At 46.3% G+C, this 16,301-nt stretch overlaps 1 protein-coding gene across 12 annotated transcripts in view; it reads left to right on the top strand.

Annotated features, from left to right (window-relative positions):
- Positions 1-16,301, top strand: part of PPIP5K1 (diphosphoinositol pentakisphosphate kinase 1) — a 276,308-nt gene that overhangs the window by 75,642 nt on the left and 184,365 nt on the right. For all 12 annotated transcript variants that reach the window (XR_005775595.1, XM_040414088.1, XM_040414089.1 and 9 more), the window contains exon 9: positions 12,693-12,814. Coding sequence is in view for 11 of the 12 variants with exons in the window: in XM_040414088.1 (XP_040270022.1) it covers positions 12,693-12,814 (122 nt within the window). In the remaining variant the exon portion in view is untranslated. The remainder of the gene's footprint in view (positions 1-12,692; positions 12,815-16,301) is intronic.

Below are 16,301 nucleotides of genomic sequence, written 5' to 3'. Positions count from 1 at the left end.
TCGTGTCATTTTTGGTCTGCAGGCTTGACCGCTTTATCTAGGATTGACTTGCCTGATTTCTCACCATCTCCCCTGATGAACTGCCCCATGTCCTGGCAGCGAAACGTGCATGTAGGGATTTGCCTATGCATATTTAGGGACATATAGTATTCTAGAGCCAGGGACAGGTTCCGGACGGGGTCGTCCTTTTAAGGACGAGTGCCCTGTGGTCAGGTTGCTACCACACTTTTAGTATCAGGGTCTACGGTTAGACAGTTATAGGGATCACCCTAGGGACCCTACAGTGCCGCCGTGCACTTTAATTATCTTGTTATTTGATACCGGGATGACCATGGACCACTGCATATAGTGGTTTATCTTCATGTTCATCCCTGTATACTGTTTTTTGCACACACCATTTAGGATTTTATTAAGCATAAATTATTAAATGTTATGTTTTAGGATTATTCCTTCAGAATATTGCTTATACCTTAGATAATCCAGAGCGCAGATATACCCTGATCTGACCTCTTTACTTCACTTTTTGATTTTTGTAGTTTTATTCCGCCCGCCTCTCGGCATGTTTGCCGTGCTGCCGCCGGAACTCCGGCCCGCCTCTATTGTAGTCAAAGGGGCCGGAGCGGTAGTCCGGGGGTACGCATGCACTAGTGGCAGCACAGATCTGACAGGCTGTTCACCTGCCGGAACAGCCTGCCGGAGTTCCTTGCCGCTAGTATGAAAGTACTCTTATACAGGCTATATGAGTGAATACAGGGGCTCAGAGCTGAACTCGGATCCGTTGCCAAAAGTGATAGAGGGACTTTGGTCAAAAAGAGGGACAGTAGGTAGTAGGAATCGACCGATATAGATTTTTTAGAGCCGATACCAATAACCTGTGAACTTTCAGGCCGATAGCCGATAACTTATACCGATATTCTGTGCATTTTCATTAAAAATAAAAAATGTTTTCTGTTGCGGCATTCACCACATAGGAGATTTTGTTTTTTTATATTTTAATAGTTTGGACTTTTCAGACGTGGCAATATGTGATATGTTTATTTATTGTTTATATATTTTATATGTAAAATTGGGAAAGGGGGTGATTTATACTTAAAATTTTGGTGTGTGTGTTTTTTTTTTTTTTTTTTACTTTTTATTTAATAACTTTTTCCCCCCTTAGGGGCTAGAACCTAGGATCCTTTAATCCCTTGTCCTATTCCCCCTGATAGAGCTCTATTAGGGTGAATAGGACTTTACACTCTCCCTGCTGCCCTGTGCATAGTACACACAGCAGCAGGGAGATTACCATGGCAGCCGAGGCTTCAGTAGCGTCCTGTCTGCCATGGTAACCGATCGGAGCCAATCAGAAGCTGCCACTGCCAACACTGATTTTTAAACTTTGGGCGGGGGGGGCGCAAGGCGCTACCAATGTTTTTAATAATGGGGGGTGGTGTGGAGGGCGCACTGCGCCACCAATGCTAATTAATATTTAATACAGGAGGCGAGTGTGTCGGCGCAGAATCACATAGCCGGCACCCTGCCTCAACAGTTAACCTCTCAGGTGCGGCACCTGAGGGGTTAACTGCCACTGATCGCAGCTTCCTGTCATATAGGCTGGGCACCGCCTCCTGTATTTGTATTAGACCTTAATTATAATTGGTGGCACAGTGCGCCCGCCCCTCCTCCTCCCGTCTCTCCTCATTGGCAGAGCAGCACAGGGGGGAGGGAGAGAATGACTCCTTCTCCCCTGTGCTGCTGAGGGAACATGAGTGCGCTTACATCAGCGCGCTCATGTTCTGTGACCGCACGCTGGACGCATTATCGGCATATCGGTAAGGTTAGATGCCGATACCGATAACTTTAAAAATCATGAATATCGGTAACTCCCTAGTAGGTAGGCATCCTGTATCTCCTAACTGGTAAAAAAGTGGCTTATATGATACCTAAAATGCCTATTATTGCAACTGCACAACAAATAGAAGAAGCTATACAGTAAAAACAGCATGACTAGACAGTTTTCAAAACTACCAGAAAAATAGTGATGCTTGCTAATATGGAACTGCATACAAACTTGAGAGAGGTGAATCAATGTATAAGCCATGTAAGATAGCGGAGGGAGAGCACATTTACAGTAAGATAAATTGGTTTGCAGATCTGTGAGGAGGCATTGAATCTGGCAAATCTCCTACAGCAGTGATGCCCAACCTACGGCCCGCGGGCCAAATGCGGCCCTCTCAGTGATCGGACTTTATCAGTGCAGGGCGCGCTGCGAACGGCACAGGCAGCAAAGCGGTGCTGCCTGTGCCTGCAATCTCCCCGCCCAGCGCCGCCTCCTCCTAGCTAATTTATTCACTGCACTTGTATCTGTGAAATTGAAGAGAAGCGCCGTAATCTCGCACAGGCGCATTGGCAGAGGCATTGAAGTGCGCATGCACCGTCTTCCTGGCCTCTGCCAGAGCGCCTGTGCGAGATTACGGCGCTTCTCTTCAATTTCACAGAGGCAAGGCAAGTGCAATTAATAAATTAAATTAGCTAGGAAGCGACTCTGGGTGGGTGGGGGGGGGGGATATATCTGTGGATGACACTGAGGGGGGGGGGGATATCTGTGGATGACACTGAGGGGGGGGGATATCTGTGGATGACACTGAGGGGGGGGGGATATCTGTGGATGACACTGAGGGGGGGGGATCTGTGGATGACACTGAGGGGGATCTAGGAAGGGGTGTGGGGATGTTGGGGTGGGAGCTCTGGAAGGGGTGGGCGGTCCGATAGGTATGTGGGGGTGGGAGATCCGGGAGGGGGGGGGCCCATACATTTTTTTTGCTATGGGGCCCAGTCATTTCTAGCTACGCCCCTGATTGGTAAGATTGGGCGGGCACTGGAGCGATAGATTGCCCTGCTGTAGGAGAAGACGGCGGGAGATAAAAGGAGGAGGTGCCAGCTCCTGGTGGTGTCGGGCACACTGCGCAAGCATGGCGGTGGAGGATCTGACTGAAGCCTAAAGACCAGACATCAAGGTAGACCTGCAGAAGAAGGTGACAGCGCAGTATGTGATGTACAGGGTGGCCCATTTATATGGATACAACTTAATAAAATGGGAATGGTTGGTGATATTAACTTCCTGTTTGTGGCACATTAGTATATGTGAGGGGGAAAACTTTTCAAGATGGGTGGTGACCATGGTGGCCATTTTGAAGTCAGCCATTTTGAATCCAACTTTTGTTTTTTCAGTAGGAAGAGGGTCATATAACACATAAAAACTTAATGGGAATTTCACAAGAAAAACAATGGTGTGCTTGGTTTTAACGTAACTTTATTCTTTCATGAGTTATTTACAAGTTTCTGACCACTTATAAAATGTGTTCAATGTGCTGCCCATTGTGTTGGATTGTCAATGCAACCCTCTTCTCCCACTCTTCACACACTGATAGCAACACCGCAGGAGAAATTCTAGCACAGTCTTCCAGTATCCGTAGTTTCAGGTGCTGCACATCTCGTATCTTCACAGCATAGACAATTGCCTTCAGATGACCCCAAAGATAAAAGTCTAAGGGGGTCAGATCGGGAGACCTTGGGGGCCAGTCAACTGGCCCACGATGACCAATCCACTTTCCAGGAAACTGTTCATCTAGGAATGCTCGGACCTGACACCCATAATGTGGTGGTGTACCATCTTGCTGGAAAAACTCAGGGAACGTGCCAGCTTCAGTGCATAAAGAGGGAAACACATCATCATGTAGCAATTTCGCATATCCAGTGGCCTTGAGGTTTCCATTGATGAAGAATGGCCCCACTATCTTTGTACCCCATATACCACACCATACCATCAATTTTTTTGTTCCAACAGTCTTGGAGGGATCTATCCAATGTGGGTTAGTGTCAGACCAATAGCGGTGGTTTTGTTTGTTAACTTCACCATTCACATAAAAGTTTGCCTCATCACTGAACAAAATCTTCTGCGTAAACTGAGGGTCCTGTTACAATTTTTGTTTTGCCCATTCTGCAAATTCAGTGCGCCGATCTGGGTCATCCTCGTTGAGATGCTGCAGTAGCTGGAGTTTGTAAGGGTGCCATTTGTGAGTAGCTAATATCCGCCGAAGGGATGTTCGACTAATGCCAGTGACATGCGGCGAGTGCTACGCTGTGGGCTCTTGCTGAATGAAGCTAGGACAGCCACTGATGTTTCTTCTTTAGAGACAGATTTCATGCGTCCACATTTTGGCAAATCCAACACTGAACCAGTTTCACGAAACTTAGCAAGCAGTTTGCTAACTGTAGCATGGGAGATGGGTGGTCTCGTAGGGTGTCTTGCATTGAAATCTGCTGCAATGACCCGGTTACTGCGTTCACCAGACATCAACACAATTTCTATCCGCTCCTCACGTGTTAACCTCGGCGACATGTCAATGGCTGTAAACAAAGAGAAACTTGTAAATAACTCATGAAAGAATAAAGTTACGTTAAAACCAAGCACACCATTGTTTTTTTCGTGTGAAATTCCCAATAAGTTTGATGTGTCACATGACCCTCTTCCTATTGAAAAAACTAAAGTTGGATTCAAAATAGCCGACTTCAAAATGGCCACCATGGTCACCACCCATCTTGAAAAGTTTTCCCCCTCACATATAATAATGTGCCACAAACAGGAAGTTAATATCACCAACCATTCCCATTTTATTAAGGTGTATCCATATAAATGGCCCACCCTGTATACATGTGTGTAATGTATGTAGTGCAGTGTGTGATCATCACATACTGCACTATATACATTACACACATGTATACATCACATGCCCCCTCACAGTAATAATGCCAAGATATGTGCCCTCTTCACAGTAGTAATGCTCACACATGCCCCCTCACAGTAGTTATGCCCAGATATGGGCCCCCTCACAGTAATAATGCCAAGATATGTGCCCTCTTCACAGTAGTAATGCTCACACATGCCCCCTCACAGTAGTTATGCCCAGATATGGGCCCCCTCACAGTAATAATGCCAAGATATGTGCCCTCTTCCCAGTAGTAATGCTCACTCGTGCCCCCTCACAGTAGTTATGCCCTGATATGTGCCCTCCTCACAGTTGTTATGCCCAGATATGTGCCCTCCTCACAGTAGTTATGCCCTGATATGTGCCCTCCTCACAGTAGTTATGCCCTGATATGTGCCCTCCTCACAGTAGTTATGCCCTGATATGTGCCCCCTCACAGTAGTTATGCCCTGATATGTGCCCCCTCACAGTAGTTATGCCCTGATATGTGCCCCATAACAGCATTTGCATTTCTTTCTGGCAAAGCTACCTGGTTCCGGCCCGCGAAATTTATATCAAGTCTAGTGCGGCCCTCAGACGAAAAATGGTTGGGCACCACTGTCCTAAAGTATCAGCTACTCCAGAACTCGCCCACACTTCCTCCTGCTTGTATTTGTTGGGAGAGCTAGAACATGCCTAACCACAGTGGACTAGTGAGACCCCTAGTCAGTGGTCATATCTTTGCAGCTTATGTTTGGGTGGATACCGACAAATAATTTCAATAGTGATTTACAGATATGATAATTAGACCCCTTCCTAAGAAATAAGAATACATTATTGTATTGTACAGTGACTCTTTCAAGACAACAGAAAACAAAATAGCCTTCAGTCACCTGGAAATAGATGAAGATACAGTAAATTAGTGTTCCCCTTACTATAGTGCTGCCCATGTACTCTTTAATAAAATAAAAAAGGACTTCTGTGGTCTTCTCTGTGCTTACCAGGTACAGTGCTTTACATTGTATAGCAGCTATGCTTGGTATCGCAGCTCAGCCCCATTCACTTATATGGGGCTGAGCTACACCTAGGCCACATGACTGATGAACGTGTTATCACTGGGCCTAAAGAAAGAAGTGAGAAAATCAACCTGTCTGTACAGCATTAAAACTGAACCCCGACATATCCCCTTCTTCACCCAGGCAGCGCCTATTTATTTTATTTTTTTTAAATTGAAGTTTAACAAGAGGCATGAGACATAACATTGCAAAGCTGACACATCCCGCGCAGGAGAGTTCCAAGCTTCATTGCATAATATACCATAACATATGAGTGAGAGGGGGGTACATAATACATGAATTTATCAAATCGATAGTTAAAGTGAGGCCTGCTTCAGGGCCTGTTATTCGGAGAGCATCCGGAGCATGAGAGTCCACAATTCGGTAAGATACTACGGTCTGGACTCCACCGACACAGAGTACATATGTAGAGGGTGTAGGGTCTGGGAAGAAGAGCACCATTCCCCCCATACTTTTTGAAACTTCTGCGGACACTTTCTGTGTATGTAAACTACTTTTTCCACGGAAATTGCATGGTTGACCAGTGCCTTCCACTGACTAACTGTAGGTATCATGTCAGCCATCCACCTCAGAGCTACCGGTTTCCTAGCTAGGAACAGGGCCTCCCGCAGAAACACTCTCTGATGGTGTGTCTACTGCTCCTCATCGAACACTCCAAGGATACATATTTTGGGGCACACTGGTATCGGAGCAGGGACCATTACCGATAGGGCATCTACCACACTTCTCCAAAAGGCCTGCAAGTGATCACATTCCCAAATCAGATGCCAGAAGTCCGCCCTGGTTTTGTGACACCTGTGATATCAGCTGTGGGACAATCTTCCCATTTTGTACAATCTGGTGGGAGACAGGTTGCTTCTGTGCAGTATAAACAACTGAGTCAGCCTATTATTAATCGATGGGGAGACCCTAGTAGGAGTCAGCAAGGCCTCCTCCCAGTCCTCCGCTGTAAGTGTAGGTATGGAGGCTTTCCACCTCTCCTCCACCTCAAGGGGCTGGAGTAACATACGGCCTTCCAGTAAATGTGTATACAGCACAGATATGATCCCCCTGGGCCCCTGGGATCTCAGCACGCCTATCAAGGTATACTTGTAGATGCTGCGGCCCGCACCACGGAACTGGGCTCCGAGGGCATGTCTCAATTAGAGATAGCGGTAAAAGAGAGTGTGAGGTATCCCAAACCTCTCCTGGATCTGCTGAAAGGAGCGCAGTACTCCTCCCTCGTAAAGGTCCTCCAGGGAGGTAACCCCGCTCTGCCTCCAGACAGCAGAGCCCTCCAAGTCTGCCAGGTGTGAGAACATGGGATTATCCCAGAGTGGGGCAGCATCAGGCACATCTTTATATGAATTCAATTTGGCAGCTTTCCACACCTGGTTGGCCAGTTTGTGAATAGGGAGTAATCTCCCAGGTACTGAACTTGGAGACTCTAACACCGGCCATAAGGTGGACAAGTAGAGGTACGCTTTTTACCAATACTCCGGTCCCGGTAGGTCCCCCAGTGTTACCCATGAGTTTATATACTTCAACTGACCAGCAATGTAATACAAGAAAAAGTCAGGCAAGGCCTGCATATAGGCCTATTTTTTCTTCCCTGCTCCCCAGAGATACCCCCAAGTAGGACTGATCCTGTCTAATCCTCAAGGCCAGATGTTCTATTGCCACCGTGAATAACAGTGGGGATAGGGGGCAACCTTGCCTGGTGTCCCTGTGTAGCGTAATGGATTCAGATTGCGTTCCGTTAACGAGTATATTAGCTGTAGGTCTTTGATATAAGATTTCAACCCATCTCACAAACTTAGGTCCAAAACCGAAGTCTTCCAAGATCTGCAGCAGGAAGGGCCATTCTACGGAGTCGAAGGCCTTGGCTGTGTCAAGGGACGCCAAGGCCCAGCGTCTCCCCTCCTCCATCCCTATCTGTGCCACAACCTGTGCTCTTTTAACATTATCAGAAGTCGTTCTGCCCGGAATGAATCCTGCCTGGTCCTGGTGTACAATGGAGGTTATAACCTTGTTTAGACGGGTAGCAATGAGCCTAGTTAAAATCTTGTAGTCTAAATTTAATAGTGAAATCGGTCTATAAGAGCCACATTCACTCGGGTCTTTATCCGGTTTCAGAATTACTACAATGGTAGCGTCTTATAAGGTTTCAGGTAGTTTGTGTCTCTGATGGGATGCTGAGTATAGTTTAAGGAGTTGGGGTCCTAGTATCTTTATGTATCTGGAATATACCTCCACGGGGGATCCCGTCAGGGCCCGGCACCTTCCCAGCAGGCAGCTCCTTCACAGCCAACTGGATCTCCTCCAGTTATATCTATATCTAGCAGGTTTCTGTCCTCCGCACTCAGTCGGGGGTGAGAGACCTCAGCTATGTACTCTCGCAGCTCCCGAGCAGTATATTGTGCCGCAGAGCTATACAGAGACTGGTAGAAACACTTAAGCTGTTCAGGATACCGTCCACTGAGTCCACAACCTGGCCCCCGGGACTCTGTACACGCATGACTGGGGGTGACATTTGATTAGTTTTGGCTATATGGGCAAGGAGCCTTCCTGCCCTATCCCCAGACTCAAAGGACTGTTGCTTCATAAAGAACGGCCTACACTCGCTCTTTTCCTTAAGATGCATCATGTATGATCTACCTCTAGTCATCCACTCTGTCCTATTCGCCTCCGAGGGGTCAGAGCAAAACGATGCCTCAGCTTCCCTACATTTTACGTGTAACTCCATCTCCTGGCGCACATAGGAAATAGAGTATTTTAAGCAGCTTCTCAGGTAGGCTTTTAAGGTGTCCCAGAGAAGCAAGTCATCCGTCTCTTCACCCTGCATTTCTAGAAATACTTGGAGCTGATCACGGACTCTGTCATTAGGGGTCATCAGAGAGAGCCAGAGGGGATGGCTTCTCATCTTACCCCCCTAGAGGCGGCTCCCGGCACTCTCAGTCGTGCCAGTACAGGGGCGTGGTCTGAAGGACCCTGCGGTTCATACTGAATATCATCCAGATCAGTGTAGACTGCAGCATTGCCCAGTAAATAATCAATCCTAGATAGCGCGCCTCTAGCGGGTGAAAAGGCTCCCGGCACTCTCAGTCGTGCCAGTATCAGCGCAGTCTCGGGCGCCTAGAGATCCAGTCCTCCGCTTCCTTAGGGTCAGTGACAAAGACTGACCGGTCGCCGTCTATCACGCGAAGGCGCGCTGGGTAGGACATTGAGTACTGCAAATTCAGCTCTCGGAGGCGTCTTTTGGCCGAGATGAAGGTGGCCCTCTTCTTTTGCAATTCCGCTGAAAAGTCAGGGAACAGTGATACATTCGCGTTGTCATGCGTAATCACCCCCTTGTTCCTTGCTTGGCTAAGTATAAGGTCCTGGTCTTTCCAGTTGATTAAGCGGGCTAGTAAAGGCCGCGGCGGGGCTCCCGGGGGAGGTGGTCTGGCAGGGACCCTGTGTGCTCTTTCAACTGCATACGCTGTGGAAAATGCGGCACCAGGGAATTGGGCTTTGAACCACTGCTCCAAGAAGTTGGCAGGGTCCCGGCCCTCTGCTCTTTCAGGGATGCCTAGGATCCTCACGTTGTTGCGCCGGGCCCTGTTCTCCAGGTCATCGCTTTTCTGCCCCACAAACCATCTGACCGCTCGACTTCCTGCAGTCTCGAATCAAGTGGTCTGGTAAGGTCCTCTAGAGCTGAGACACGGTCCTCACTCTCTCCCTCAGCTGCTGTACATCCTGCCGCAGCAGTCCCAGGTCCACCCGCACCGCTATAATTTTACAGGTAAGTGAGGACTGGCAGGAGGAGATCGCTGTCAGGAGCTGTTCTGATACCGCTTTCAGGGTGATTTCAGGCTCTCCAGCACCCTCAGGCTCCACATGCTGTGCGGCTTAACCGCGCGTGACTGCTGCACATGGAGTGGCGGGAGCTGTGGCGCCATGTTGATTCTCCTGCTGGGCATACTATTTAAGTTTGTCAGCCGCGGTTTGCGCCTTGCTGGGGCCCATCTCGTGCTGCCTGGGCTTCCTCCTTCTCCTCTGCACTTGCCACTCGGAGTTTGGAGTAGGCAGCTTGGCAGGATTAGTCAGGATTCTGTACAGGGAACGGAGCAGCTCTTAAGTGCGTGCGCTCATGTCGGCAGTCAGCCACGCCCCCCAGGCAGCGCCTCTTGAGTGGAGCATCGGAGCATTTCATGGTCCGATGCTCTCCCTTGCCCTGTGCCGCATTGTGCTGGACAAGGGCTGTTTTATTTATATTTTTACACTGCTAGGTGGAGGCTTCCGCCTAGCAGTGTTGCCTGTGTCATCACCAGCACTAGTGGGCAGGCTTTAGTGCTGCCCTAACCTGTTTCACAGGCTAGGGCAGTGCTAAAGCCGCACATTAGTGCCGGTCTCTGTACAGCATTAAAACAAAGTTAGGGAACAAATCGACTTCGGATCTTTGATCCGAAGCGCCATTCGCTCCCCCTTAGTTTTAATGTAATGTGATATTACAGATGATGAAAGTGCATTATATCTGTTTGTTTAATACACTAAATGTTCATTCAGTGCACTATGGTATTTACTTAGCCATTCCTTTGCAATGACTTCTACGCAGCGTTAATAGTATAGTCCCACTACAGTAACTCCATAGCACACTCGAGCTTGCACTTGCTTTATTTGTATAGGGCGCTTGTAACTTAAAGAGTTTTTCAGAAATTTTCATATTAATAACCTTTTCTCAGGATAGGCCATCAATATGTGATAAGTGGAGGTCCGTCACCTGGCATCCCCTGCCTATCAGCTGTTGGAGGAAGCTGCGGTTCTCTGTTGAGCGCCACGGCCTCCCCTCAGGTCACCAAGTACAGCGCTATCAATCTGATAGCGGCTATGCTTCTTATCGCAGTTTAGTCCCATTAACTTGTATGGGACTAAGTTGCACCTAGGCCATGTGACTAAAAAATGTGATGTCACATGGCTTAGAAAGAGGCTGTGGCCTGGAGTTGAACCCCCACCAATTACATATGGATGGCCTATCCTGAGGATAGGCTGTCAATAAGAAAATCTGGGAAAACTCCCTTTAATGAGCAAGCAGTAGTGCATAGGATTCTGCATCGTTTGTCAGATTATATTTGCATTTGTTTAATGCATATTGAGTTTCAGGATTAAAGGGAATCTGTTAGCAGATTTGTATCTATGAAACTGGCTGACCTGTTACATGTGCGCTTGGCAGCTGAAGGCTTCTGTGTTGGTTCCATGTTCATATGTGCCCGCATTACTGAGAAAAATAAAGTTTTAATATATGCAAATGAGCCTCGAGGAGCAACAGGGCCTTTGTAGTTACACCTAGAGGCTCTGCTCTCTCTGAAACTGCTGCACCCTCTGCACTGTGTTTGATAGGACCAGGTGTGATGAGGACTGGGCCTGTCAATCCAAGTGAAGAGAGCACAACACCCCCGTTGCTCCTAGAGACTCATTTGCATATATTAAAACATCATTTTTAGGTACAAATCTGCTGACAGATGCCCTATAACAGTCACATTAATATTGGAAAAACCCACCTAAAAATGTCACTTTTTTTTATTGTAGATTTTGAAATTGTCTGAAGTAGATATAGTTGGCACACAGCTCGACGACTGAAGTGCGTTTGAATCCATTAGTGACAACTAATTTTAGTCTTAACATTTTTCCCCCTATGTGCTCCAGCAGTCATAACTTTTAATTTTTTTCTTTCTTTTCTTCAATTTAGCTGTATGAGACTTTGAATTTTGCAGGACGAGTTGTAGTTTTTTTTAGGAACTATCTTTGGGGTATATACAGTGTATTAAAAAAACAACCATTTTAACATTATTTTGTGGGATTTATTTTTATAGTGTTTAATGTGCGGTGAAAATGCTAACTTTATCCGGTCAGTCAATATCATTATGAAGATGACACATTTTTGTATTTTTTTTGTATTTTTTCCTTCCTAGGCTGTGAGCTCCCCCTTCTCCTCCAAGCTGAAGAAAGTAAGACTGCTTTAACTTTTCATATCTTGGGCTGCGTAGCAGCTAGAGATATGGGCCTAAGCTTTAAAACAATACCAGAATATCTGCATTATCTTCTATAGATCAGGAGATGTAGTTAAATTGGGTTGGGAGTGAAAGCGGAAACTGTTTTCAGCTGCTTTCACTCCTGACCTGGTTTCTAACAGCTATAAGGCTATCATGCTATAATTCTGTCTTTAAAGGCTGGATTGCCAGCTTTCAAGCAAGAGGTGGCCCATATCACTAGCAGCTACCAATTCCAATATATGAGGGGTTAAAGTAGCCCTCCCCATCTCACTCTGCTGCCTGAGCTCCGTTTGAGCTAAACTGTTATAGGGGTTGTTCGCTTTTTATGTCGATGATCTATCCTTGGGATAGGTCATCAATATCAGATCGGCCAGATCGGAGGGGGGGGGGGGGGGGGGGGGCGACTCCCAACGCCCAACGCCCCACGCCCCTGCCAATCAGCTGTTTGAAGAGACTGTGAGTGCTGCCTTCTTTTCATTTTTTACCTGCTCATGGTTGCAACTGCAGGTGACCAGGTCTAATTACAACTGCTCCATCCACATTCACTGCAATTGGATGGCTTCTCCCTATTCGCTTAAACAGGAAGGAGCCATCCCATTGAAGTGAATGGAGACAGAGCAGTTGTAATTACACAGTTGTGACCGTGAGCAGGTAAACAATGAAGAGAAGGCAGGGCTTGTATGAGCACTGCAGTCTCTTTAAACAGCTCATTGGCAGGGATGCTGGGAGTCAGCCTACTACCAATCTGATATTGATATAAAAAAACAGACAACCCCTTTAAGTCCTTTTCTCAAAGCCTGAGCAGAGCTTGGGCAATAGTTATCAGAGCATTTGTTTGTGAGAAATTTATCAATAACTGAATATATTTGTATCTTCAGCAAACCGTCTGCGGCTTTGACTTACTAAGAGCCAACGGGCACTCTTTTGTTTGTGATGTCAACGGTTTCAGTTTTGTGAAGAACTCCATGAAATACTATGACGACTGTGCCAAAATACTCGGGTATGTTTCTAGCTTTCTGCTAATATTGGCTGAAATTGAGTATACAACCGTGTTGAAAAAATTTAAAGAGAAAAGGAGATTTTTTGTGAAACTCACCTGTAAAATCTTTTTCTCGTCTTTTCCATTGGGGGACACAGACCATGGGTATAGCTTAGAGGTATTAGTAGGAGGGACACTATGCAAATACAAAAGAGCTCCTCCTCCTCGGGCTATACCCCCCCGACTCCACTAGGAGAAACTCAGGCGTTGCAAAAGCAGTAGGAGAAGGAGACAAGAAAAAATAATGGAAGCCATCGGACCAAAGCCCATGAGGTCCAACCACAAACAGAAAACTTAAGTGAAAACTCCTCCTGCAACAGGCAGAATGGGTGGGAGCTGTGTCCCCCAATGGAAAAGACGAGAAAAAGATTTTACAGGTGTGTTTCACAAAAAATCTCCTTTTCTCGTACTTTTTTCCATTGGGGGACACAGACTATGGGACGTCCTAAAGCAGTCCATGGGGTGGGAAAAAATATCAGCACCGCCAGGAGGAACGTCCAACGGTCAAACAGGAACCACAGCCTGCAAAACCCTGCGGCCAAAGACAGCATCAGCCGAAGCCAGTGAATGCAACTGATAAAACTTCGTAAAGGTATGTAAGGACGACCAGGTGGATGCCTTACACAGCTGAGACGCAGAGGCACGAATGCGCCTTGCCCAGGAGGCCCCCACCGCCCTAGTGGAGTGAGCGGTAATCCGAGCCGGGGGAACCCTACCACGAGCGCGATAAGCCGCGGAAGCAGAGAGTCCAGTACTTATCTGCTCCTGAAGTCTTCTCCCTCTGTCCTGTACCAGCTGGGCTCACCTCTTCAGACATCTGTCTCACCTGAGATCAGTGCTCTGGATGGAGGGCAGCAGCAGGTGACCCAGGGGCTGGTGGGATGCCGGAGCTAACAGGTCGAGCCCGGATCCACTTGCCTTCTTGGGGGACAAATGGAGGCAGCCATGCAGCGTCCACAGACGGCCAGGAAGGCGCCATGCCGACCTGCTTCCCCATCTAGAAGAAAAACAATAAAAAAGGAGTAGAATAAACTAAGTGTCATCCTCCTTCACCACTAAGCAAAGACTGAGTTTCTCCTAGTGGAGTCTGGGGGTATAGCCCGAGGAGGAGGAGCTCTTTTGTATTTGCATAGTGTCCCTCCTACTAATACCTCTAAGCTATACCCATGGTCTGTGTCCCCCAATGGAAAAAAGTACGACAAACCATAATTACTAGCTTCTGTATTGCCCCCAGTGTTTACACCCTTAAAGGGGAACTAAGCCTTGAAAAAACTTAGTGGGAGAGTTATCAAACTGGTGTAAAGTAGAACTGGCTAAGTTGGCCATAACAACGAATCAGATCCCACCTTTTATTTTTCACAGCTCCTTTGGAAAATTAAAGGTGGAAACTGATTGGTTGCTGTGGACAACTAAGCCAGTTCTACTTTACACCAGTTTGTCTCCCATATGTCATCCAAATACACTTAATCAATGATACACACAATGCTATTTCTACAAAATGCTCCCCCGACTTGTATCAAGTGAGAGACCTTGCTAAGGAAGCACTTTATTTATTTCCCCTAGTCCTCCTCATCTTCGGCTACAAAACGACTGAGTTTTACCTAATGCACAGACACTGAACAGGAAGTTCAAGAGAGTGGTGGGTCTTAACCACTATAAAAATGAAATGGTCGGCACTCACAATTTACATGGGTCATGCAGAATATTCGTATTGAATTAAAATTTATTCACATTAATAGCACAAACAAACGTGATAAAATAAGTATTGGCCAATACTACAAAAGTTACAATAAAAATTAATCAATTGCCCAAATCAATGGGACTCACATAAGGAATACCAATTGATAACAATGAACGTGTGTTGGTCTGTTATCCAAGATGGTTACAATGAATCAATTGGTCAGAATATGTATGACAGTTGCTGTCTCAACTTTATATACCCGGGTACAAAATAACTGAATAATTTTCAAGTTCTTACATATATTCGCAATAACACCTTAATAGAGCGATAGTTCATATGGAGAGTGAATTCGATATGCGGGTCAATAGCTGAATGATTTCCCAGCTCTTACATATATTCGCAATCAGACCCTAATACAGCGATAGCTCAGATGGAAAATAAATTCGATGTGACCGCTTAATTAGCGGATGGTTCAGATGGAGAGTAAAATCGATATGCGGGTGCAAGATAACTGAAGGATTTCCAAACTCTTACGTATATTCACAATCAGACCCTAATAGAGCGATAGTTCAGATGGATGGTGAATTCGATATGACCGCTTAATTGAAGCCGGCACTGGTGTCTCACTCTATATTCGATTTGAATATTCTTGCGGGTCGATGTTATAAGGTGAGTATTGTTGAGGTACTCACAGTTTTGCAGTCATAACTCTCAGTCCGTTTGGCACTGAATTCAATCCACCACCTGTTGCTAGCGTGTATCACGCTCCTTTCCCACAAACAGTGGGACCAACACACGTTCATTGTTATCAATTGGTATTCCTTATGTGAGTCCCATTGATTTGGGCAATTGATTCATTTTTATTGTAACTTTTGTAGTATTGGCCAATACTTATTTTATCACGTTTGTTTGTGCTATTAATGTGAATAAATTTTAATTCAATACCAATATTCTGCGTGACCCATGTAAATTGTGAGTGCCGACCATTTCATTTTTATAGTATTTATTTGGTAAACGGGGGTTTACAATTGACCGTGCACCCGGCCAGAATTCTCCACACAGAGTAGAGCCACCCATATCTGAATTTAATTGGGTCTTAACCACACTGACTGAAGTGCCTGCTCTGCTCTAGGAGTCCCTGTCCTTGGTCCCCACAGACACTTTCTCTCCCACTCCCCTGAGATCTATCATCTGCCTCCCTGCCGTGCTCACTCCACTCCAGCCAATTTCATTTCACCCCATTCACCCACAGAGTCAGAGCTCAGCATGCAGAAAAGTGGTGAAGGACCTGAGTAATATGCTGTGTGCTGGTTAGTGTTTCCCTCTATAAATTGTCAAATACTAGGAGTTGTAGCTCTTTCCTTATGCTCACTTCCTGTAATGTCCTCTGATAATAACCTAGGAATGCTGGGAGTTGTAATTCTCTCCTACTATATCCCACTGTTTGTAGTGACCACTAATGTCCCATAATAACAGTTTGGACATCCTGGGAGGAGTTGTTATCTTTTATATCTCTCTCCATATATTGTCCACCGATGCCCCATAATAACAGTCTGGACTTGCTGGGAATTGTACAGGGTGGGCCATTTATATGGATACACCTTAATAAAATGGGAATGGTTGGTGATATTAACTTCCTGTTTGTGGCACATTAGTATATGTGAGGGGGGAAACTTTTCAAGATGGGTGGTGACCATGGCGGCCATTTTGAAGTCGGCCATTTTGAATCCAACTTTTGTTTTTTCAATAGGAAGAGGCTCATGTGAC

This window comes from Bufo bufo, chromosome 1 (genome assembly GCF_905171765.1).
Source record: "Bufo bufo chromosome 1, aBufBuf1.1, whole genome shotgun sequence".
Lineage (NCBI taxonomy): Eukaryota > Metazoa > Chordata > Amphibia > Anura > Bufonidae > Bufo > Bufo bufo.
The sequence above is the reverse complement of the archived record's forward strand: the minus strand, read 5'-3'. Positions and strand labels throughout refer to the sequence as shown.